This window comes from Sarcophilus harrisii, chromosome 5 (genome assembly GCF_902635505.1).
Source record: "Sarcophilus harrisii chromosome 5, mSarHar1.11, whole genome shotgun sequence".
NCBI lineage: Eukaryota > Metazoa > Chordata > Mammalia > Dasyuromorphia > Dasyuridae > Sarcophilus > Sarcophilus harrisii.
Window position 1 is genome coordinate 23888804 of NC_045430.1, and position 25358 is coordinate 23914161.

At 37.1% G+C, this 25358-nt stretch overlaps 1 protein-coding gene across 1 annotated transcript in view; it reads right to left on the reverse strand.

Annotated features, from left to right (window-relative positions):
- Positions 1-2142: 2142 nt before the first annotated feature.
- Positions 2143-25358, reverse strand: part of MYBPC1 (myosin binding protein C1) — a 110557-nt gene continuing 87341 nt past the window's right edge. Inside the window, exons 19-26 of the mRNA XM_031940134.1 lie at positions 22874-23041; positions 21801-21889; positions 20786-20981; positions 19098-19237; positions 12847-13006; positions 11616-11752; positions 9558-9744; positions 2143-2425 (exon numbers count right to left, since the gene is read on the reverse strand). Of these exons, the coding sequence (XP_031795994.1) occupies positions 2325-2425; positions 9558-9744; positions 11616-11752; positions 12847-13006; positions 19098-19237; positions 20786-20981; positions 21801-21889; positions 22874-23041 (1178 nt within the window). The 3' untranslated portion in view covers positions 2143-2324. The remainder of the gene's footprint in view (positions 2426-9557; positions 9745-11615; positions 11753-12846; positions 13007-19097; positions 19238-20785; positions 20982-21800; positions 21890-22873; positions 23042-25358) is intronic.

Here is a 25358-nt window from a genome sequence, read left to right on the forward strand (position 1 = left end):
AATTCTGAGGTTATGCAATTTAATTTTTATTTTACAATATGACTATAAAATTGAAGAAATTTAGAGTAGGGGCACAGTAGCAATATATCTGTATGTGGATGTGTGCATGCATCTCCAATTAAATTATACATGATTAAAGTTAAAGAAGAGGCAATTCAATAATCCATCTCCTGCGGGAGATGAAAAGATGAGATGTTGAGAGAAACCAGCAGACAAGACAGAGTATAAGTTCCATTGTATCGTATGATCCAGCAGAATGAGAACAGGAAAGAGACCATTGGGTTTAGCAATATAGAAGTCATCAATGGATTTAGGGCTGTTTCGATATGATTGGCAATGGGGGCAATGGGAAACCATATTACAAAGGATAGTGAATGGAGACTGGTCTGTCTACAAATGTGGCAGCCAAAGGGACATTTAGGACAGCCAGGTACAGTTTTGTTAACTTCTCTCCAAAAACTGCTATTCCTTGGACTTCCCACAACATCACCCCCTTCTTTCTGTCCTTGTCACTCCAGTCCTAATCATCTGTGCTCATAAAAGCAACAGGGCCTAATGGACAACAACTGCACCTGAATTCAGGTGTTGCTTTTGAAACTTATAAGCTTTGTGACTTTTTTTTTTACATTTATTTTAAAATTTATTTTATTTTCTTATCTTGCTGTGTGACTTTGAATAAGCTCTGGAATGGCCTAAGTTTTGCAAAATCATTTACATATTATTTCTTTTGATCCTCAACTTGTGAGGGATGTGTTATTAATATCCCTACCTTACAGATGAGAAAAGTAAGGGTGAGATTATTTTTATTTTGTTTATTTATTTAGCTATCTATTTATCCATTTATTTATTATATTATATGTAATATGAATTAAATTATTTAATTTATTAAGTGATTTATGCACTAGTTGGGACCACCCAACTAGTAAATGTCTGAATCCGGATTGGAACTCAGATCTTTTCAATTCCAAGTCTCCCACCCTATTCATTGCATCACCTAACTGCTTAATGTCCTAAGCTTCAGTTTCTCTATCTGTAAAGTGGGGATAATGATAACTGAAGCATTTACCACAGAGAGTTTTTAGAAAGATCAAATGAGATAATATATAAAAAGCATTTTACAAACCTTAACACATTCTATAAATATGAGCATCATTAATTAATAATTATATCACTATTATTCGCCAGATCCCATATGCTGAGAAAGAATAGTTTAAAATTTTGTGACTCTATATTGTAGCTATAAAATATCAGTTAACAATGCTTTGGGGCTACTGAGTGGTTATGAATGTATAGCTCTTTAAAAAAAGGAACAAGAACTACATTCTCTCATCTTTCCCTAGCAAACTTCCTTTCATACCCCGACCAAATATGCAGAGCTGACTCTCCCTCCCATCAACCACCACTCCATGGAAAGCCCATGTGAAAGCCAAATTATTTATGGGCTGCTCAATTTTTAACAAAATCTGTCTCTAAGGTTTCTCTAACAATGTGACCCTGAGAATCAGTGTGACCTATAGCTCAGCCTATAACTACCCCTTCAGGGTGGGGGACTAGGTATCAGAGGAGGGACTGGTCTGTTGTTTTTAAGCTAATTTGAAATTAATTTATTCTTCTCCCCAACACCCCACCTGCCACCATTCCCACCCCAATACAAACAAAACAACAACAATAAAAGAAACATGTACACAACAAGATGCGAGCAGGTTTTTTTTTTCTCCAACATAAACGCTTTGTTTTTAAAATTATTATTATACAATTAACTGAACACGTTTTGCCTTTTGTTGAGAATGAATTGATTTTCAAGGTGAGGTCTTGGGAAATAGAATGCTTTTGGTGAATTCAAATTGAAAATTGGCTAATGCAGGAAGACACAGATAATGGGCAGCAGATGATGTGCTGTCTTAAATGAATGATACTGGGAAAGGAGAAAAATCCATTTTCCGTAGGGAATAGACACGTTTCACCTTCTCCTGCATTGTCTCTGACTTATCACTATACACTTATGGCACTCTGCAGTCTTGACAAACACAAATCACAGTGCATGCTTACTCTGATCACTTTCTTTTTCTTTTCTTTTTTTTCTTTTTAATAATATACAATCATCAAACACAAAGCCAGGCTGAACATTACCAAATGCCTGACTTCCAATCTAGGTCTTTCCAAGAATGCCCACTCTAAGCAATCCACGTGAATATTTTTATTTTCAACAGAAGGAGGAAAGAAATGACCACACTTGGGTTGCTATTGGAAGAACCATAACCAAAAACATGTTTTCCCACTGGCAACCAGTTTTCACTACAGTAGCAGGGAAGCACTGGGCAGCCTCAGTTTCCCTCAGGATTGCTCGATTCCAAGTCTCGCAAATATGAATCAATTATGTTTGGAGGCACACCTTGCAAAAGAAGCCTGCAGAAGGAAAGGCCACCTATAAAGGAGGAGAAAAGGAAAGAGTTCAGAATATCTGAGAGAGACGGGTCTACTTTATTGATTGGGGGGCTAGCTCCCAGGAGAAGGAGGGACAAAGAGCCTTTCAGGCTCCGCTGGGGATTCTTCTGACTTAAGTGTGTTTAAGGAAGGGAAACAGTCAGCATTTTGGAGAAAGAGGCAAGTTTCAGCACTCTGGATGCCCAATATGTTCAAATTTGGTGTTGATTTCAAAATACTGACTCTCCCTTTAGCACAGATGTGATGTGAGTGGACAAGCCAAACAGTGGAGTGAAGTCACCTGGACTGTGGGAGAACCAGGACCTATTTTTGCTTTTTTTGGTTTGGGTAATTAAGTGGGAAGAGTGAAGGATGGAGAGCTCCACCTGTGATTTCGTCAGTGTAAGGCACTCCTTCTGGTTCTACTTCCAGCAACTGAGAGGCAGTGACTTGCCCAAGATCAAACAGTTAGTGATCAGATGTGACCTTGGGTCCCCCTGACTCTTTCTAGTCATTCATACTCGCTTCTACCAGCTTAACCTTCAGTCTTCTGGTTAAATGGATAGGATTTTGACCCAGAAAATAAGGGGAAGAAATAATGGGACATTATTATAAGCTAACCAGAATATCTTATTGTCTATTATAATTAGGTAGAATTCTGATCCAGAAAATGAGGGAAAGAAATAGGACATTATAAGCTATTGTAAGCTAACCAGAATATCTTATTATCTATTATAAGCTAACCAGAATATTTTATTATCTATTATAAGTGGATAGATTCTAACCTAGAAAACAAGGGGTAGGAATAAGGGGACATTATTATAACCTATTGTAAGCTAACCAGAATATCTTATTATCTACTATAAGTGAATAGGATTCTGACTCCAGAAAATTAGGGGAAGGAATAATGGGACATTATTATATGCTATTATAAGTTAACCAGAATATCTTCTTATCTATTACAAGTTATTACAAGCTATGTTTTTTTGGAGGGTCAGTGTGGGGAAGATGATCAATATCCCATTGAAAGGGCTGCTCTTGTACTTGGTGTGAACAGTCAGCTTCTTTGCTTCACATTTTTTGTATCCAAAATTGTAACTGTTGTTCTTGCTTATGCTATGATTTGAAAATATATATTATGTGTAAAACAAATCTAGCTTTATATATAACAACCCTTCATGCAGGGTCCTGGAAGTATCTTAGATATATTTATGTAAGGACATAAATCTCTATACTCATCTCAGTCACATGGAAATGTTTAAAGAGCCTGGTAGTGCTTGTTAGAGACACGGAAAGGGTTTCTTACATCCTTAAAGGTTAAAGTTAAGGCCAGCTGGTCCCACACCTTCTTTCTAAAATTTGGGTATTTAATACTACTCATATGTTCAAACCTCACCGTGCAGTTTATCGAGCTAATTCACAAATTTATCTTAAAGCAGCGGTGTCAAACTCAAAAAGAGGGGCTCTTATTCCATATATAAGAATTCCGTGGATCCCTTGTACTTACCTTTGTTTCCACTTTTTAAAAAAATTTAATTAAATCTTTTCTGAAGGAACCTTTTGGAACAACCTACCCAAATCGCTAACCAAAGTGCAATTCAGACAAAAGCAGCATGCTGTTTGACATTCTTTGAAAACCTCCCCGATGCAAGTCTCAGAAAACCATTCTTTTCTTAAAATGAAAAAAAAATCCAATCAAGTCTCAGAGGAGATGCTGCCCTTTGTTTCTGGGTCCATTCCTTGATGCAATTAGGGGTGGGATGCTGCCCCAGGGGCTCCAGCTACATTCAAGGCTCATGCTCGATCTAGAGACTTAAACAGTTTCTTAGAAGGCTGGGTTATGGTGATGGGTGAGTCCTAGGGGTTAATTCCAAAGTTTCTGAAATTCCCATTTAAACTACTCCGTTAGTGATTAAGGACATACTATTTTCATTAGGTCACATAATGAAAATCACGCCATACTCCACAGGCTACGTATGGCTTATGACAGTCATAAGCTTCATAGGCCGAGACCGTATGAAAGCTTACCTGAGACGACAATCTACATTCAAAAATCCTTACTGCGCTACAACTAAGGAAGAGAGAGAGAGAGAGAAGTTATAGCATTAATAAAGGGCCGACTCCAAGGGGGGGGATGATTTGTTGAATAAAATTATTTTCACAGTTATAGTAGATGAGAAGATGATTTAATGAATCCTTAGTCATGTAAAAGATGTAGAAAATAGAAGCGAATGGAAAATAAAAGGCAGGATCCAGTACCACTTCAAAGGGCTCATTAATATGTGAAAGCTTTATTAATAGTCAGGACCAAGAGAAATTGACTCCCGGTCTTCGGCCTTAGCGGATGGTAGAGCCAACCAGATTGTGCGATGGATGTTTATGGGAATAGCTTCCAAACCATAAGCTTAAAAAAAAACGACAACATATATATATGGCGTTTTTCAACAAAAGAAAAACACAGACATAGCACGATGATACATATATATATGCTGAAACTCCAAAAGGCAAAATTATTAAGTCAATCTAAGTTAGTCTGCTGGGCCCTACGGGACAATGATATTCCTTGAGTTTGTTAGCCCTTAGCATAAATGCGCTCTAGAGGAGCAGAGGGGAGTGTGTTGAACATTGCTCGCTCGGTCTAATGTGATCGGAATGAATGTATATGATGTAATACTTAGATTGTAAATTCTTTGACCACAAGGACAATTTAATTTTTGCCTTTGTATCTCCTATTGACTGGTTGATTATGGGATCATATACTTAACAGATGAAGAAATTTGACCAGTCATAGAATTAGTGGGTAGGATTTGAACTCGGGTTTTACTGAATAGGATTTGAACTCAGATCTTACTGATTCCAAGTACAGAACTTGACCTACTGTACTATCTAGTTGCCTTTATTGATTCTAATTCAGAAAATATATTTTAAAAGATAGTTTCAATTTCCTGCTATTTTGGAGGTTTATAAATATTATTTCTGAGTGTTCATAATCAATAAGGAAACATTAATCACCAACTATATGCCAGGCATTGTGCTAAGTGATGGGGATACACAAGGAAAATTTATTATGACCTCTATGTCTAAGGAGGTCATCGACCTCTCAGACCAAATCTTAGTAGAGGCTTTCAGAATGGGAAGAATTGAACATAAAAATGTGTTTGTACCTGTATAAGGACACACATATATGAGTATGTGTGCACTACACATAAATACATTGAAGGTCTTTTAGAGGTCATATAGTTCACTCTGTATCTCCTAGGTGAGGAGACTGTATGACACTCAGATTATGTGACTTGTCCCTAAATTTTTTTCCTTCAGCTACTCTGCTTCATGTATTTCGTATCCAAAATTAAAACTGTTGTTCTTGCTTATGCTATGGTTTGAAAATATATATTATGTGTAAAATGAATCTAGCTTTATATGGAGCTAATTCACAAATTTATCTGAAAGCAGTGGTGTCAAACTCAAAAAGAGGGGCTCTTATTCTTATATAAGAATTTCCATAGGCTGCAAATTGACTTGATGTGAAAATGTGATAACATCTATGTTTTCTTGTATTTTTATTTATTTTGTTAAATTTTTCTCAATTACATTTTAATCTGGTTCAGCTATACTTGAAAGTGTTGTGGGCCACATGTTTGACATCTCTGGCCAAAAGGACAGGAGTCTTAGGGCTATGAAGATGCTATTTTGCTGGTTCCCAAGCTGATTGTGGTCTTGTTTAAAATAAGATGCTTCATAATTGTAATTTTGTGGCATGTTACATCACCTGACTTTCTACCTGATCACTTCTCTCCTGTTCCTTTACTGTTCTTGAATAATTTGGCCTTCCTCGCTCATGGCATAGCCGTTGTATGCCATGAGTATTTATGAGGATAGTCAAAAAGCAGAGGGAAAGGCAAGCTTTACATGCAAAATGCATTTTCATGTAAAATAGGAATGGAATGGAAAGTAATATCCAGTGGGATATGAATTTTTTAAACCTGTTGTTGCCCCGCCAAGAAGAGTGGTTGTCCTGGGGTAATTAATCCTTGATATATCACTGCAGAATTAGAATAGTGGGACTGGTTTTTATTTATTCTCAATCGACATTCTTACCTTTTTTTTTTTTTCATTTTAAACAGTTTAACTCTGTTTCAAACAGCTATTGCCTTCATAACCAACAATGTTTTCTAAGATAGCAAAGTTCACATGACATTCTCATGAATTCACTGATTAATACATGATTTCTAACAAAATGGTTATTTAAAATTCAAATGGCAAAGCATTAGAAGTTTCCCATTTTTAATACCCCCAAGATAACATTTTTCTAAATCGCTTTTATGATATTATAATTTTATATGACTAGCAGATTTTACCTACTTTCAAAACATGGTATAGAGGAATTATTTTTTAGAAGGCGCCTTGCAAATTTCCATATAGACACTGTCATTGCATTAAAAAATAATAATGCATAATACTACTAATAACAAACAGATGTTCAATCTGTTGAAACTGACAGCTAAAATGATATCAGTTGAAATGCCAGATGCAGTATTTTTAATTATTGGTTGTTTGGTTTGAATCCAAAATTTGACTGGGTCAAGAAAGCAACAGGAAAAATATTGAAATGACAATCACATGTGTAAAACCTGTTAATAGATAATATGTCTTTATATTTGATTTGAAAGTCACCTATTCAGAAAAAAATAATTCCTGTTAAATATTTACAGTGAATATAAATTGTACCAAATAATAAAAGACAAAACTATTAGACAAAAAAAGAAAAGCTTAAAAAGAATTTCTAAAAACAATTCTTTTTGAAAGACACATATACAATTATCTGCCATATTTACTCATTTGACTTTCTGAAGATCCTTATGTTAGTTGTTTATTTTAAAAAGTTCAGTTTCATAATAAAAATCTCTTGAGCATTTGTTCTTTGAATTTCAGAAATAGACATCAAAGGGGAGCTTTTTTCATGGGCAGATAAGATTAAAATCAGCCCAGGAACAGGCACAAAGATCTAGAGCTACAAGGTAGTTTAAAGGTCTCACTCTCACTTCCCACTCCCCCCACATTCCCATTTTTCTGAGAAGGAAACTCAGACTAGACTTAGATTAAGTGCCCAAGATCACACAAGTACTAAATATCAGAAGCAGGATTTGAACTTGGGTCTTTGGGACTCCAAGTTCACGTCCTATCTCCTAGATTAGACTCCACCTTAGAGAAATGTAAGAAAACTCATGAACTTGAGAATTTGCTGCAATGAGAGCAAGAGAGGATGCTTTAGGATCAAGTGAGATGTTCTAGTCATGGTCATCCTATTGGTGGGAAGGGGTCAATGGAAACTCAAAACGCACTCTAGTTTCCAGGAGCTTTAATAGCATAAAGGTGGTAACCTGTATGCTATGTCCCAAGGGTAAACAAAAATACTCATACTTACTCCCGTATTTTTTGTTTCCCCAAAGAGTGCTCAGGGCATTGTAGTCACAGAGGCTACATTGAATGGGCTGACAAAGAATAACCATGATTTGGCAAGGTTTGCCAAGGAAATCTGCAGCCCATAAATCCTTAAGCATCCCCATGGCTTAAAATGCATTTTTTTAAAAAAAGTAATGTCTTTAAAAACAAATACAAATAAAAGTCATCAACAGAACATAAGTTCTAGATGACATCCCATACGTATGTTGCATTTTTTTTTTACATATTCTTCCAAATGACAATAGCACTTACCCAAGTATAGATTATATTCTTATATACTCTCTCCTTTTGAACCAATATTTTATCAGATAATTTCACTAAGGTTGTATTTTTTATGTACTTTTCAGTATGGCACTAGCATTTATCCAAACAAAGATTATATTCTTATATAGTCTCTCCTCTTAAACCACTATTTCATCAGATAATTTCACTCTGGTTGCATTTTTTATGTATTTTTAAAAATGACAATAGTATTTACCCAAGTGTAAATTAAATTCTTATATAATCTCTTCTCTTAAACCACTATTTCTTTAGATAATTTTACTTTGGTTGTATTTTTTAATGTACTCTTCAGTCTGACACTAGCATTTACCCAAAGATTATATTCTTATATAATCTCTCCTCTTGAACCACTATTTCATCAGATAATTTCACTCTGGTTGCATTTTTTATGTATTTCTTAAAATGATGATAGTATTTACCCAAGTATAGATTAAATTCTTATATAATCTCTCCTCTTAAACCATTATTTCATTAGATAATTTCACTTCAGTTGCATTTTTATGTACTTTTCAGTATGAAAATAGCATTTACCCAAACACAGATTATATTCTTATATAATTTCTCCTCTTTAACCACTAGTTCACTAAATAATTTCAGTGTGGTTGCATTTTTTAGGTATTTTTGAGTATGACAATAGCATTTACCTAAGTATAGATTATATTCTTATATAATCTCTTCTCTTAAACCACTATTTCTTTAGATAATTTTACTTTGGTGGTATTTTTTATGTACTCTTCAGTCTGACACTAGCATTTACCCAAACATTATATTCTTATATAATCTCTCCTCTTGAACCACTATTTCATCCGATAATTTCTCTGGTTTCATTTTTTATGTATTTTTAAAAATGACAATAGCATTTACCCAAGTATAGATTAAATTCTTATATAATCTCTCCTCTTAAACCACTATTTCATCAGATAATTTCACTCTGGTTGCATTTTTAATGTACTTTTCAGTATGACAATAGCATTTACCCCAATATAGATTATATTCTTATATAATCTCTCCTCTTTAACCATTATTTCATTAGACAATTTCACTTCTTTGAGGTTCTTTAGCCTCCGAGACCAATTGCTTCCTTACGATGTTATCACTGTTGTTCCATTTATACTCACCAAACTGCTCTCACCTTGGCATCCCCCGGCATTAGCCACTGTACCTTTAGTAGACAGGACTTGTACGGTTTAATATAGACCCATTCTACATGATTACATTTACTCGAATGTATGATATCAGACTGAGGGGAGACGTAAAAGTTTGCACCCCCCTCATTTTAAACACTATAAGCTTATTTATTATCTGTGGACTTTATAGAGAGGATTGCAAAACAAAAGAGCAGGATCTAGTTCACTTTGGCTCCTAAAGAAGGATTTTAGAACTCCTACCTTTCACCTCCAGCTTGCATTCAATCTCCACTGTCCCCAGGTCATTGACTGCTTTGCAGCAGTAGGTCCCTCCATCATAGGGGCTGGGCTTACGAATCTCCAAAGTACAGACTCCTTGGTTACTGAACATCCTATATCTTGGGTCATTCACAATGGCAACTTTGTTTTTCATCCAGGTTATTTTGGGCTATAATTACGTTAGGAAGGGGAAGAAGAGGGAAGGGAATGAATTATAAAAAGTTTAGAAGAAGAGCAAAAAAGCCATTGAAAATAAGTTGTACTGATATTTTTTGATTTTAAGTCAGTCATTTTCTAATGTCATTTCCACTCCTGACATTGAACTTTTCTTTTTACAAAAAAAAAAAAACACATTTGAGCAAGACCAACAGTACAGTCACAAACCCCAACAAGGTAGGCAACTCCCCCTACCTGGGGTCCCCCATCTCTCTATAAAGATATTTTTATCATCTGTTCTCTTGGACCACATTTGGCCATCATGAGTAGTCAGTATTCAACTGCTTTTCAATGTGTAACATAGAATTTCAAAGGAAGATTTATAGGGAAAGAGGAAAAAGGATTTCATAGGAACAACAATTGTTGTTGCAGTTTTAATTTACTTCTACTATTTGTGTAGAAAATGCTTGAGCCCTTGAGCTCTTGAGAAAGCCCTTGACCCCTCGAGAAAGAAGCCAGATTTATTCAGAATTATTTTGCTATGGATCTGTGGTGACCATATTAACTCATCCATCAGATCTTAGGAGCTTTTGCAGGCATTTCAAGGAAAGCATCACTACTGACTAGTTTTTCCTTCTCTTCTTATCCAAGGTTTTGCTTCTCTAGCATGTTATGGCTTACAAAGTATTTCAAGCCTCATAACCAATCTGAGAGGTTGGTAGTCCAAGAACTGATCTCATTTTTCAGTTGAGGGAGCTGAGCCCCAGACTCATTAAGTAACTTAGTTTAAGCAGCGAAGAGCTTGGATCTGGCCTCAGATTCTAACTTCAAGCCAGTCTCTCCGAGTGCACTCTCATTCTGTGACTTCTTGGAAGGATATTCCTTTTTTTCCCAGCAGTCCCCTCCGGGCCTGTTGGTCTCAGGTCAGATTTGGCTCTGTTATAGCCAAACTACATTCACTATCTGCTACCACAGAGCTAGGACGCAGTCCAGATGAGATTTGAATCCAGGACCCTCAATAACAAAGCAAATGTTTCCCCTATTACATTATCCTGCCATCTCTAGCTCTCAGTTAAAAGTACCCACCCCAAGCCTCCTGGCTGTCTTGATAGAAGCCAGTCCTGAGAGTTAAAGAAACATTAGCACCCCCATATTACTATATTTATTACCAGAGAAGAGAGAAAATAGCATTTGAAAGGCTAACATACTGTTTGTCTCACTAATTATATAGATGGCAAACATAAAAAGTGTACATGGGCTCATCCTGCTCGATAGGAATTAGTTTCTGGCAAAATAAAACACAAATGGAAAGTGCCATTCATGAATAAGCTAATTCAGAGGAACAACAAAGCATCTTAATGATTCGTGGGCTCATAGTAATGGTATAGATGAACAGCTGGAAGGGACTTTGGGGGCCCTTATTTTAAAGATCAGGAAACTGAGGCCCCTGGAGGTTAAGATGACTTCAAAGACTCATTAGTCCAACTAGTCTTGTCTTACAGATGAAAATAAAGGTTTGGGGGCAGCTAGGTGGGGGAGTGGATAGAGCAACAGCCCTGAAGTCAGGAGGACCTGACCTCAAATTGAGCCTCAGACACTTCCTGGCTGTGTGAACAAGTAACTAAACCCCAATTGCCTCAGCAAAAAAAAGTTAAAAAATTAAGAATAAATGGTTTGTCCAAGGTGACATGGGTAATAAGTGTTAGAGGTGGCAATTGAACCCAGGACCTGTCAATCTAGAACTGCTGTTCTTTTCATTGTGCCATACAGAATTTATTCTTAAATAAAGGCTTTTGTGAGACAAGCTTTGTCTGTGCAGGTCCGGATTGTCTTGGGCTGAATTGCTCTTCCATAGAGTGCAGCCCAGGGACTGGCTGATCATACCTTTGGATTCCCTCTTACGCTGCAGTTCAGGGTTGCATTGTAACCTGCTATGGCGTACGTGTTCACCAAAGGTTGGGTGAACATCGGGGCTTCAGTGAAATCAAAGTCATCATACACAGGGTTTTTGTAGACTTTTCCTATGGAGAAAAACAACCATCAATGAAATAGCCTTAAAAAGGGATCCTTTGGGGCACACTTTCCAAACTGCCCATTTTCCACCCTCCAAGAAGCTCAGCAAACACCGGCTGGGACCCGTGCAGCCGGTCCTCAGGCTCCCTGTATGAATGAATACATGCATGAGTCCTGGGCCCATGGCTCCCCTCTGATGCTTCTTATCCCCTTTCCTTCTCTTGACCAAGAAGCTATTCAATCAGGGATGCACTGAACAGGAAAACAGAAGTCAAAATATGATTAGGAGTCACTTCTCCTTTCTACAATCCTCATGTCTAGGAAGAGATCAGATGGTGGGATCTGAAGGGATCTCATGAGGAACAGATTTATTTAAAGAAGTAAGAGATCTTGGTGACCAGGTGATCCCTGGCTCACTGACTGAGAAGGGAAAGGAAATCTAGAAGTCCTCTTGATGAGAAAACTGAGGTTAGGCAGACTGGTCCAAAGTCACACAGATGATATTTTGAATTTTTTTCAGAAGCGCTTCCCCAAAATCATGCTGGGAAGAAGTCAGAATGTGATGAAGCTTCTCTGAGGATAACTCTAGTGTTCTTTCTCCTACAGAAAACTCTTCTAATTAAGCAGCCAATAAAACAACAAGCATTTATTTTGTACCAAGCACTGGAGAGACAAAACCAAAGCTGTCACAGTCCCTGCCCCCAAGAGCTTCCAAGCTAAAGCCCGTGTCCAGAAATAAAAGATTTGTTGCCCGGATTCAATCTTCCATCTCCTCCCTGTCAAGCGAGTTAGGGTTTGTTTCATAAGCATCTGAGCATCAAGGTGCCTTATGTTAATGAAACAAATCAGTCTTCTTCCTTTTTTCCCTTGGCATTTGAATTGGACCAAATGACCAGAAACTGGAAGGGATTTAAAGGGTCATATTTTAAAGCAAAATGATTAAGAACTAATTGGTTTTTAAAACTGCTTTTAGTATCTCTGAAAATTTACTTTGTTAATTTAATATCTCTGAATATTTAGTTGGTTTTTTTTTTTTTTTTTTTCCTTTCTTGGATGCCTATTTGCAAGCAAGGTTCCGAAGGACTGCAGTTCTCCAACTCACCATCCTTGGCGATCACTGCGCTCTCTTTTGTCATTGTTGCTTCCTCACTCAGACCACACATGTTTTCAGCAAATACTCGGAAGTAATATTCGTTTCCTATGACAAGCTCGGTGATGGTAGCACTAGTCCTGTGATAGTGCTCAATGACAGTGAACCATTCCTGAAAAACAGCCCACACAGAGTAGAGTGAAATTCAGTCCTTCAGGGCAAGCTTGGTTTCCTCCTTTTAAAAAACAATATATATATACTTTTTGGTCTTTGTTGTATGGTACAGTCAAAAAACACTAAGCATAAAGTCTCATGAACTGGGTCCAGATACCAACTCTGCTACTTGGCGTTCCACAAAATTTTAGTAATATAATTTTAAGTAATAATAGCAACAACTAACATAGCATGTTAAGGTTTGCAAAGCATCCCGGGTGTATAATGATCCTCACAGAAACTCTGTGGGTCTGGTAGTTTTTCAGATGAGGAAACAGAGGATCAAGGTTAAAAGCCGGAATAGCTAGCAATTGTGAGAGCCAGGATGTGATCGTAGTCTAGCAACTCCACCAATAAATTATGCTACTTCTTATTACCAACTTATCTGTCTCTGGAAGCCAATCATGATAAATCACTAGAGAAAAATAGTCATCCTTCACAGTAACAAATTAGCCTAATTACAATATTGATTAGTGAACAGCAGTCGCAGTATTGAAATAACAATTATTTTTTAATTATCTTAAACATTCAAAGAATGTTTAAGTTTAGCATGACTTGTAGAATATATACATCCTGTCATTCACATTTAGTGCAGCTGATGGAGAAAAAACTACATGTATGTGTGTGTATGTATACATATATATGTATATACATTGTATATATATATTTTTAAAGACAAAAAGATAATTTATATACATATATAATTTTTTTTTTCACGTGGATCACAATTTCCTTTTTTGCAGTTTTGGCATTTTAAGTGAGAAAAAGACCATTTAAGTCAAATTGCCATTTTATCAAGTATAGTGAAATGAATTCATATAAGATCCAGGCTCTGAAGAATATTGTTTCTCAATAAACTGGGACTGGACCCAAAGTGATTGAGCAAAACTCTAGCCCAAGAATTAAAAGAGGTAGCTTGATTATTTATATGCCCCCTGGTTTTCTAGGTAATTAGTAATCCTCCCTTTCCTTTATCTGTTCACGCTCTGTTTTCTCCTTCTTCTATTCCCTACTGTCCCCAGCCCCAAATGACATCATTTAGTCCCTTTTATGTGGGGGTTGTCAAGTTTACTGGCTGATCTTATTCCAACAAAGGAAACAACTATCTTGCCCAGGGTCACATAGAGAGAAAAGGTGTGAGGCAGGATTTGACTCCAGGCCTCCTGCTTTCTCCATTGTACCACCCCACCAGCCATCCAAAATGACACAATGCTCCATACGTGGCAGAGCAGAGCAGAACGATCACCTGTAGACTCCCAAAGACTATGGCTGCCCTGGTCTCTTGTGCTGGAATACAGATCCTACACAGCTTGGGGTAGGAATTCTTTGCCTTTCTTGTGTCATGGACTCACCCCTTGGGCAGTGTCTGTGAAGCCTTCGGGCCCCTTCTCAGAATTGTAATTTTAGTAGTACAAAGGAAGCTAGAGTTATTAAAAATTTTAAAAAGTTCACAAAATTTTACATTAAAGCACATTGTGGGATGATTAATTATGACTGACAGCTCTTCTCAGTCACACAATGATCCCAGACAATTCCCAAAGACCCATGATGGAAAATGCTATCTAAACCAGAGAAAGAACTATGAGTCTTTATGCAGACCGAAGTATGCTATTTCTACTTTCTTTTGTCTCTTTGTGTTTTTCCTTTTATTCTGTTTCTTCTTTCATAACATGACTAATATGGAAATATTTAACACAATTGCATGTATATAACCTACCTCAGACTGCTTGCTGTCTTGGGGAACAGAAAGGGAAGGGAAGAAGGGGAAAGAATTTGGAACCGAAATCTTATAAAAAATCAATGTTGAAAACTATATTTGCGTGGAATGGAAAGAAATAAAATATTATTTACATTTAAAAAATACAAGTTTACAAAACCCCAGACTCCTGGCCTGGATGATGCAATGGGAACAGCTGTAGATGGCTGTCAGTTGCAGTAAAGGTTCTCAGGGTCATGGTCATGGAGAAGGGAAGGCTACTGAAAACACAGTGGGCTCAAAGTTTTTGGATCCTGTTGCCAGCTCTGTATTCAAGTGTTCTGAAGATCAACATTTAGAATCAGCTTTGGATATGTCTTTTCACTATTTTTGAACTTGTGATTTCTGGCACAGCCCTTAGGTCTTAGGAAGTCTTAGATGCTCAGACACATACCTCATAAGTAATCCATCTGCCCAACTCCCTGGAGGCCCATGTTTTGATGAAAGATAATACTCTAGATACCAAATCTGATCAAATTATGTAATATCTACCCAGAAAAAGGAAAAGAATTTGAGATATAAAAATAGTCTGCTCAGAGAAGCCTGAAATTCTTGAGATCTGCTTCTTTCTTTGATTTAAGAGTCTAGCTTTAGAGCTAGATGGGGTCCTTCGAAGTCATCCAACCATTTCATCTTACAAATAAGGAAACTGAGGCACAGAATGCTGAAGTGACAACCTAAGTTAGCCAGATAGAGTTACAGCCAAGATTTAAACCCATTCCCCTGCCTCCAAATTCAGCTCTTCTTCTGTAGCATGTTCACACTATCTTTCCCAATTTTCTCCTTGTCTCCTTCTAGGCCTTTAATTTAGTTTTTTATTTTAATTAGTAAAATTTAAATTTTAATTTAGTTCAATTTAATTCAGTGGTCACCCTGTGGTCAGTCTGTTGAGGGAGTCCTTCCACAGTTAGATGTACAATAGATTTAAGATAAATGGAATTACAAATCTAGAGCTGGAAGAGATCTAGTCCAATTCTCTCATTTTACAGATGAGGAAACTGAGGCACAGAAAGGTTAAGTGACATGCCCAGGGTGCTGGCAAACATCCGTTCTGGAGGTCACGTGCAGCATTCTATCCCCTCTATGCCTCGTACAGGACATTGGGGTGCTATGCTGGAGAGATCACTGGCTCTGGAATCAGAGGTTCCTGGGTGACTTGAGACAAGGTCCTGAGCCTCCCTGGGTCTCAATTTCCTTATCTGTAAAATGGGGGATGCGGCAGTCTCTGCAGTCTGGGCTTCTTGGGAGGCAGCGGCTGACGGCCTCAGAAGGGGCTCAGAATCTCCTGACTCTGTCAGCTCCATCCCAGAGATGAAGGGTCTCCTCTTATGACATGGGAAATAAAGCTGCCTCCAGTCTCAAGCCTGGTCACAGACACCTTGGAGACTCCTTCTCAGAACAGGGGGCTGTGAGAATTCAAAACTCCCTGCTGGGAGCTAACTTTCAGGGCCTTGGAGGGGATCCGGGGCTCTGTGAAGTCCCCTACACTTAGGAGGAAACTTTAAAATATCCTTTTCATGTTGAAGAGTCTGGGAGAACTGACGTTGAAACCCAAGAACCTGGCAGTGGGCAGTAGCTTAGACTAAATCACCGCTCGCTCCCTTCTCTTCCAAGCCTGAGTAGTGATACAAGAAAGGCAAATACTGAGAGAAAGGGCAGCAAAAAGGCTTTAGGTTCTGTCCTCATTAGGTCCTCATGAGGAATGGGGTGAACTAGACAAGGTCCGGCCCTAGTACCAGTGAATAAGCTCTATGAATCATCAACAGATCCACAGCAGAGCCTTCTGTTTTTATCTATGTAAAGCTCAACCAACATTTATTTTGCATCCTGTCCCCAAATTACTTTGTATTTATTTTGGGGGGTATTTGTATTTGTGTACATTTTTGTATCCTAACAATATACTGAAATCTTTTTGAGGTCAGGGATTATTTTGTCTTTTCATACCCAGCATCCAGTAAAATGTGGTTTTTGCACTGAATTGGGATCAATCTGAAAATATATCACAAAACCGACTTTGACCCAGTGGTCTCATTGTTGAGATTTGTCCCAAAGATATGATGAAAGGGAAATAGAGAATATCTCTGTACAAAAGTATTTATAGCTGCTCAAGTATCATGGGGAAAAAACCCAGAAAGAATCCGAATTTCAATGAATGAAAAAAATGGCTGAAAAGGTAATGGACCATTAATGTGGTCCCAAAGGCATGGACCATGATGGTGCCGTCAAAATGGGGATAATGCAGGACACTCACAGAGATATGGAATGAGGCTGTGAAAGGATGCAAAGGAAGATCAGTGGGACTGTGGCAGCCCAGACACTGATAAAGGCATTAAAAAAAAGAAAAAAACCATACTAACGGTAATGAGGTTTCAGATGGTAGAAAGAGATAGGGTGCAAACCTATTTTTAGGCTGATCCTTGGTTAGATTGTCTTTATTGTGTTCAGATGCACTGTTTCCTGCCCCTCACCCCTCACTTCTCCCTTTCTGGCCAGAGGCTGCCTGGGTGGTGGAATCCCTGCTAGATCTGAAGGCAGGAAGACCTGGGTGAGAATCCCACCTTGGAAACTTTCCCATCCCTGTGACTCTCGGAGAGTTACTTAATTTCTATGAGGATCTCAAGGGATTTCTTTGGAGTTAGCTTCTAAGTCGTAACTGGATCATTGAGATTTGTGCACTTGGGCCTTGTTGAAAAAAGCAAAGTGGATTTTTAGTGATAGCTTTATGACTTAAGCTCAGTGACCACTTCATCTTGGACAATATCTAACCAGTTTTTACCAGCTTACCAGCTCTTACCAGGTCCTTCCCTCCCTTTTCCAGTACATCAGTGTTGCAGGACATCTTTGCAATCTAAGTCAAAGGACTCTGACGGAAGGAATTTCTTTTTCTGATTCTTCATAGAAGAATTCAACAAACATTTAGTAATTCTAAACATTTCCTCAAAAAAAAATCCTGTTCAATATAAATGATCCAGTTTAAAAATGTAGGCTATTACTGGATTTTTAAAAAAAATTACAAGTCATTAAGATACACTCAAGATTGGCTGTGCATCTGAAGGCATGTGATACTTACTGTGCTAAAACAACAGTGATCACATTACAAGTTAATGGGAGTTAGCCAACTTCAACTGGGCCCTCACTGCAGCAAGGCAATCCTGTCATTCCTTCCTAATTTCCCTGCCTACAGCAGCTATAAAACTTCTCTTCCCTTCTCAAGCCTTTCATATTCCACCTCTTACTTTATTTTCACTGAGCTCTCTCTTCTCTCCCCTTCATCTCACAGGAGTGATCTCCATCACCTCCTTCTCCTAATTCCTGATAATGGGGTATATCCCTCTCTCTTTCAAGCAGACATTTCTATCCACACTCTCCTGATTTCACCCCCTTGGTCACTTGCACTTCTCTCTAACCTCCAGCTTCTAGCTATGGTTCCTTACTTGCTGTCTTCAAACATCCCTAAATCTTAGCCTTAGAAAATTTTTACCACTCTATCATCCTAATTCTCTCAAAAAAAAAAGTAAATTGTAATTTTTTTTTCCAAAAAAGCCTTTTATTTTCAAAACATATGCATGGATAATTTTTTAACCCTTGCAAAACCCAACCTATTCTCCAAATAGGTGCCAAATACAATTTCCCCATATGCATATTTGATAAGTTGTTCACCTGCTCAAGACCCTAACTCTTGCTGTGTTCAGCTTTTAGAGTCCCTTTCCCAAATTTCTCTTTCCAGCGTCTTGGAATCAGTTCTTCTCCCCTACTCTTGGATACAGCCAAATCATCCTTCTCTGTGATCCACAGACAAAACATTCCCTCATTTATCTCCTTGCCTTTGAATTGGTCCCATACCTGGAGTGCTCTCCCTCCTCACCTTTGTCTCCTAGAATCAAGTCCTACTTCCTAATCCCTCCCCACCCCAGCTACCAGTACCATCCTCTCTAACTACTTTGGGGTTTTTGTATTTATTCTCCCTTTATTTATTCTGTATGGACTTCTACATGGCTTGTGGTCTCCCCTCTTAAAATATAAGTTCCTTGAGAATAAGGATTGCTTCTTCATTTGTATTTGTATATCTCATTTTCTTTGTCTTGCAGTTGATGATCAATAAATGCTTGTTGACCGATTTATTTACACACACAAGTAAATATATATGTATATATTCCATATATATACATATATTAATGTGTATATTAATATATGAATATATATTCATATATTTGTATATATATGAAAAAAGATATTACAAATTTGAAATAAAAAAATTATTCTCCTTGCTGCTTCAGAAGGAATAAAAACTTACCATGCTCTTTTTGTCAGCTTTTTGGATTGTGTACCCTGTAATGGCAGCATTTCCATCATCCTTTGGTGGTGTCCATACTAAGGCAGCATTTTCTCCCCATACATCTTCAATCTTTACAGTTTGGGGTGGGCCAGGACGATCTAGGAAAATAAAAAGCACAATGTTACAGTGGTGCAATTCTCTGCCTCTATGTGTGTGTGTGTGTGTGTGTGTGTGTGTGTGTGTACATATATATGTGTATTTGTGTATATATATATATTTGTTTTGTATATATATTTATTTTGTATATATATAATATATATATATATATATATATTTGTCAGAAAAACATTTCTGAACCCTTTCTTCCCACTTTGAGTAGTACATAATCTGGATGCTCACAATTTACTTTTTGGGGGGGAAATGTGCTTTCTTTTACAACAAGGTTATGATATATCAAAAAATATATTATAACCTCAAAGTTCTTCTTCATTCTTTTCTTCAATTAGAAAAATATGGTTAATATCATGAACTTAAGTGCTGACTTTTGCCATATGAAATTATTACTTTGGATGCAGGGGGAGAGTGGTCAAAAGATAAATTAGAAGTTCAAATGAGAATTATTTACTTCTGCTATTCCTTTTTTTCTTTTTTTCTTTTCTTTTCTTTTCTTTTCTTTTCTTTTCTTTTCTTTTTTTTTATTTTCTTTTTCATCCCCCCCCTTTTTAAAGCTTTTTATTTTCAAAACATATGCAAGGATTTTATTTTGTTTTGTTATTTTTGACTAGGTAAGAGAGGAGATTCTTTGCCTCATTTGCTATCTATTTGGTACAGCCTCAGTCAAACTAAGACTTTAGCTTAACAAGGTCAAAGTCTCCAACTGCATCCAGGGCCATCTCTAGTCTTCCAGATCTATCTTTGGCCATTGGACCTGAGGCTCTGGAGAGGAAAGTGAGACAGGTGACTCGGTACATCCTTCCCTCACTTAAATCCAATTCATTTGAATGTCACGGCACTTCCTCCCTAATGTCATGATCCTTTTTGAAAATGAAGAACCAATAACAAACTGTGATATATGTATCTGCTCACCAGTAATGAAAATCTTGAGAGAATACATAAAGCTGTTTAGAAATAGTAGCTTTCCTCTAGAATTGTGCTACTGGTAACAACTAGAAATCATTTAGCAGTTGAGAAAGTCTCATGCTGTTCAGTAATTTTCAATTGTGTCCAACTCTCCCAATCCCATTTGGGGTTTTCTTGGCAGAGATATAGAAGGTTTGCCATTTCCTTCTCCACCTCATTTTACAGATGAAGAAACTTAACAAAAAAGTTAAGGGTCATAGCTAGTAAGTGTCTGAAGCCAGTTTTAAATTCAGGGATATGAATTTTCCTGATTCTTAGCCCAGCACCCTATGCCCTGGGCCACCTAGCATAGCCTTGTATATCTCATAATATGCCTTTCAGAAATAATGTTTTTGGCAAAATGAAAAAATATTTTGTAATGTGAAAAATTGGGAGGTAGGTAGAAAGGGAAGGAGAAATTGATCTATTTATTAAATTTTGGAATTTTGTGCAATTGCTTTTCTGAAATGGGGCATAGCAGTATTATTTTTTTAAATTTTATTTCTACATTTACTATAATCAATGGCAAAATTAGAGCTCTTTATTGCTTTGACAAAAATATTCTGATTTTCTTTCTTTAAACCTACCAACTATCTGAATATCTATTGAGGCAGTCTCCACATATTTTTCCACTTTCACTTCCAGATCATATTTCCCTGAGTGACTTCTTTCTGCTTTTCTGATAAATATGATTGTATCCGTTTCGGAGTTGCGTATGTTTATTTGGTTCTTATCTATATCAACACCATCCTTCTTCCAAGTTAACTCTGGCCTTGGTTTTCCCTGAAAAGAAAGGAAAAAAAAACTCAAGGTAAAACAAGAAAACTATTTAACTGGATTGTGTTCTTTAAGAATAGACAAAAGGGCCACATAGCTTGTAAAGATCAATGGCAGGATTTGCATCCAAGTCCTCCTGAGTCAAGAAATTATCTTCTGTGTATTTTGGGGCAGGAGCAATAAAAATAGTCAATACATTTAAGTCAATGCAGAAGGGTTTAGTCTGATGATTGACCATATAAGAACAAGTCCCCGAGAGTCTCACTTACCCTTTCATGAAGGCACAGTTGCTGGCAAGGTTGGGGGGCTGGCGCTAAGTAGAAATTGATTTTAATTTCATGAGCCATATAAAATTTGATGGGTCAAAGTGATTTCTGAAAATGTTTTTGAAGATATATATAGGCATATGATTATATATATGAGTCATCTAAAGTTCCTAATTATAATTTTAACGTATTAATCTTAGCCTAAGACCAAGAAGCCCCTTCAGTAGCATAGAACATTATTTTCTGAATGATGAGATCGTTCAAAAGGAAGACCAGGTTTCTAAAATCATACAATTAGAAAGGATCTTAAAGGATTATTTTTCCCCAGGGATCCCCTCTTCCTTTCCCAACTTTAAAGTAAGAATACACCTAATTCATCTTAGACAGAAAAGCCATTTTTCTTGATCTCTCAGCTTTGTCAAATCATTGTTTAATGATCTTCCCTTTCAGAAAGCACTCCCTTTTGTCTAATCTAAACCCTACTGTTATTCCATTTCCATTCTTAACATCTCAGACCAATACTCTCAAAAGAGAGAAAAAACTTCCTCATCATTGTTACCTGGAAAGGAATGACAAGATTCACAGCTTCTCCAACTCTTCGGATATAAGTTTGCTTCAGATGTCGAGGGATGCGAATCTTTGGCTGTTCTAATAGAGGAAAGAAAATTTTTGAACTGTCAGATTTTCCCCAGATTATATGGGAAATAAGCATCCATAACAAAGAAAAATAGCAAACTTCTTGGGGTCACAAATGAAGATATTTTCCAGGGACCAGCTTTATGCAGTTAGTGGTTGATTCATTTAGGCCATGTTTAGTCAAAGCATTTTTCCTAGATAGAAATATTCTGAAACCAAGCAGAACAAAGGTTTTCACTATGACAATCCTTGAAAGTGACTTTCTAATTTCCTCTAAATATTTCCTTTTCTAATATCCAGTTCTCTCACCATCTTACTCTTCTTTTCCAGTGTTTCTTCAGCTGCTAATATCCTTCCTAAGAAAGAGAGAGCTCAGAACTGAACAAAATGCTGATGGCATCTGAACAAGAAGAGGGCAGTAGGACTATTTATCACTTACCTCAATGAACACATGATTTAAATTTATGTGGGAGTCTTCCCTATGTTGATCCACTGGAGAAAAATTACTTTACATATATTCAAGGTATTCTACTAGATATTTAAAAAATGATTATTTATTTCTTTTAACATTAAAAAAAACAAACAAACCTGAGTTGTAAATTCTCTCCCTTCTTCCTGACTCTCTTCCATCTATTGAGAAAGAAAGCTACTTGATGTCAGTTCTACATATGAAAGCTTCATTTAGTCTTTTAATATCTTTGTGCCAACTGTTAATGACTCTCCTTATCCAATAATTAGATTTTTTTTCTCTGACTACTATGCTATATGCTGACTCATATGGAACTTGTAGTCCACTGAAAAACCCAGATCTTTTTCATTCAGGACTAGTGTTCTTTCAGCTTGAATAAACATTGATGGATGATTCTTTGACTTCTAACTCCTGGGAATTATTAGTAAATGTCATTTAAGGAGATTTAATGAGAAGATTCAATATGGTGAAAGAAAAGGAATAGAGGATGGGACCGTACAAAAATAAAAAAAAATGTTATAACTTACCAATAATTTCCTTGACTAAGATTGGTTGTCCATAATATTTAGGTTCACTGGCACCAGCAGCATTCACAGCTTTTACTCTCACAAAGATTCTTGCATCCGTTGGAAGACCAGTAATGGTGAATTTAGTTTTGTCAATCAGTTCTGTGTTGGCCACTATCCAGTCCTCCGCTATTAAGCAAAAAAGAAAGGAAAAAGAAAGGAAAATTCTCTAGTTATTCTCATGTAATATTTAACCTGAACTCTTAAGACAGTAGAAACTCAAAATTGTATTTCATTATCAATAATGAAATTGGGGCATGAGACTTTGGGTTCAAACTCAAGAGAAAATGACTAGATGTTTTTCACAATTTAACAGAAAATGTCATCAAATTTGTTTAATTTTGGGAGCTCAAATAAATAGTTATTGACAAGAATTTCTGTGATTTCTGAATACCCTCTAAGTTTTTGACTATAGAATATTAATGTGCCATCTATAGTAATAGTTAAGCTTCAAGAGCAGAAAGTAAGCTCTGTGAAGGCAAGGGCTATTTTGTTTTTGTCTTTATATTCCCAGCACATGTACAGTGCTTTGCACATAGTAGCCACTTAATAAATGCCTGATGAAATTTTTATTTCATTGGTGTGAGAAAAATTTCCAAGTCCCAGATGGTCACTGAGAATTAATATATCTAAAAAAATTTAGTACCTCTGGCCAACATGGCACCTTATTTAGACTGACTCTTAGGAGATAGAGACAGATAGAACCTAAAACCAGTCCTGTCCTTAATGTTTTTCCAGTTTAGTAGGTCCTGCCAGAACTGGTGCTTGGCTAGCATGATATTTGATGACCTTACAGTCAAGTCTACCACACCAGAAGGGGATATTATGTACCTAGCGTGTATTCCAATAGTCGTCTCTTTGTGGCTCAATAATAGCTGATATAAGCTTTCCACTTAGCCATTTGTATTCATAAAAATTCAGAAAGCAATAAAAAAGTCCTAATATGAATAATGAAGGTATCAGCATAATTTAGTTATAAATAGTTGTGTACATTTCATCTCTGCAAGTTAATCATTAAGACTCAGATATTAGGGTAGGGAACCAGATTGAAGACTGATGTACGGCTACTGGTGAAATTTGGTCCATTGGCCAGAAAGCTAATTTGTTATTTGTTATAATTCACCTTTAAAGCTAGATAGGACCTTAGAGATTTCCAAGGCTAGGTGAGATGTTACATACCTAAGGTCACCCAGTTAGAAAGTTGAAGAGCCAGAATTTGAACCCAAAGCCCAACATTTTGAGGTTCCCCTGTTCCATCCCTCATCCCACCCCCAAGCACCTGGCCCATCCTTATCCACAGGATGCAGGCTAGGTAAGGATGGTTACAGACATTCTAGTGTCTATACTGTTTTTTGCAGTTACGTTTCCATTGGCTGCATAAGGATTGGGTTGGGAAGACTTAATTCCCTAAACTTTTCCTCTGACTTGTAGGGGCTCCTTTAGGTGGGGATGACAAAGAGAGGGTCAGTTAATCTCACTATTAGCCATGAGATATTCCCGGGCATCTATACCATAGAGTAAAAAAGAAGCTTTATACTTTCACGGAATACTGTACCTGAGAGATCATACGTAGCCTCCCCCTTTTCATCAGACTCTTTTGCCGATGTACCTTGTAAGAGGTCATCATTAAAATTAATCCAAGACACCCACTTTCACACAAAGAGGAGTATTGTATCAGTAGTTAGCATTCTCTGTTAGTAAGTAATGCAAAGTGTGCACAGATATCCATCTTCAGGATAGTGGTCAGGAGAGAGACACCAACAAGTTTCTAGTAGAGTTCTTCTGGGGTCAAGTCTCCTATCCAGTGGGTGACCCCTCAGGCTTGCCTACTCATGGCCATGCTGAGCCCAAGGCCCCAGTTCCAGTGAAGAAGGGGAGGAGAGACAGAAAAGTAAAGAGCAGAAGATGGGAGATTGAGGTACCTCCAAGTGTAGAGAGGTAGATATAAGAAGGTCATCAACAGACTGAAGGGGAAGAGGGATCCAGGTAAGGGGGGAATAAGTCTCCCCAGCCTTCCCTAGTCATTATTTTTAATCCCATGTTCATCTCTATTTTTTAATTCTAGATCTTTTCTTTTATTCTGTATCAATAATAATAATAATAAATAATGACAGGGAAAACAGATTGGAACTGGTATTTTGATCACATAAAGACCTTCTAGGCCTTTATTCTAGACCTTACCTTGTACTCTGTATCAATAATAATAATAAATAATGATAGAAAAAACAGATTAGAACTGGTATTTCAATCACAATCAGGTTGCATCAGAGACTAGACTTAGATCCTTGCTTTGAGGCTGTCTCTATTCACTATTCCACGCTGCCTCTCAGTAAGAATTGGACTGAACATTCATAGAGTGCTTTAAAGTTTGCAAAGAGTATTTTGAAAATACAGATTTCAGGGAAGGAGAGACCTCCTTGGTCTTGGTACAGAGGCTGAGCCCATG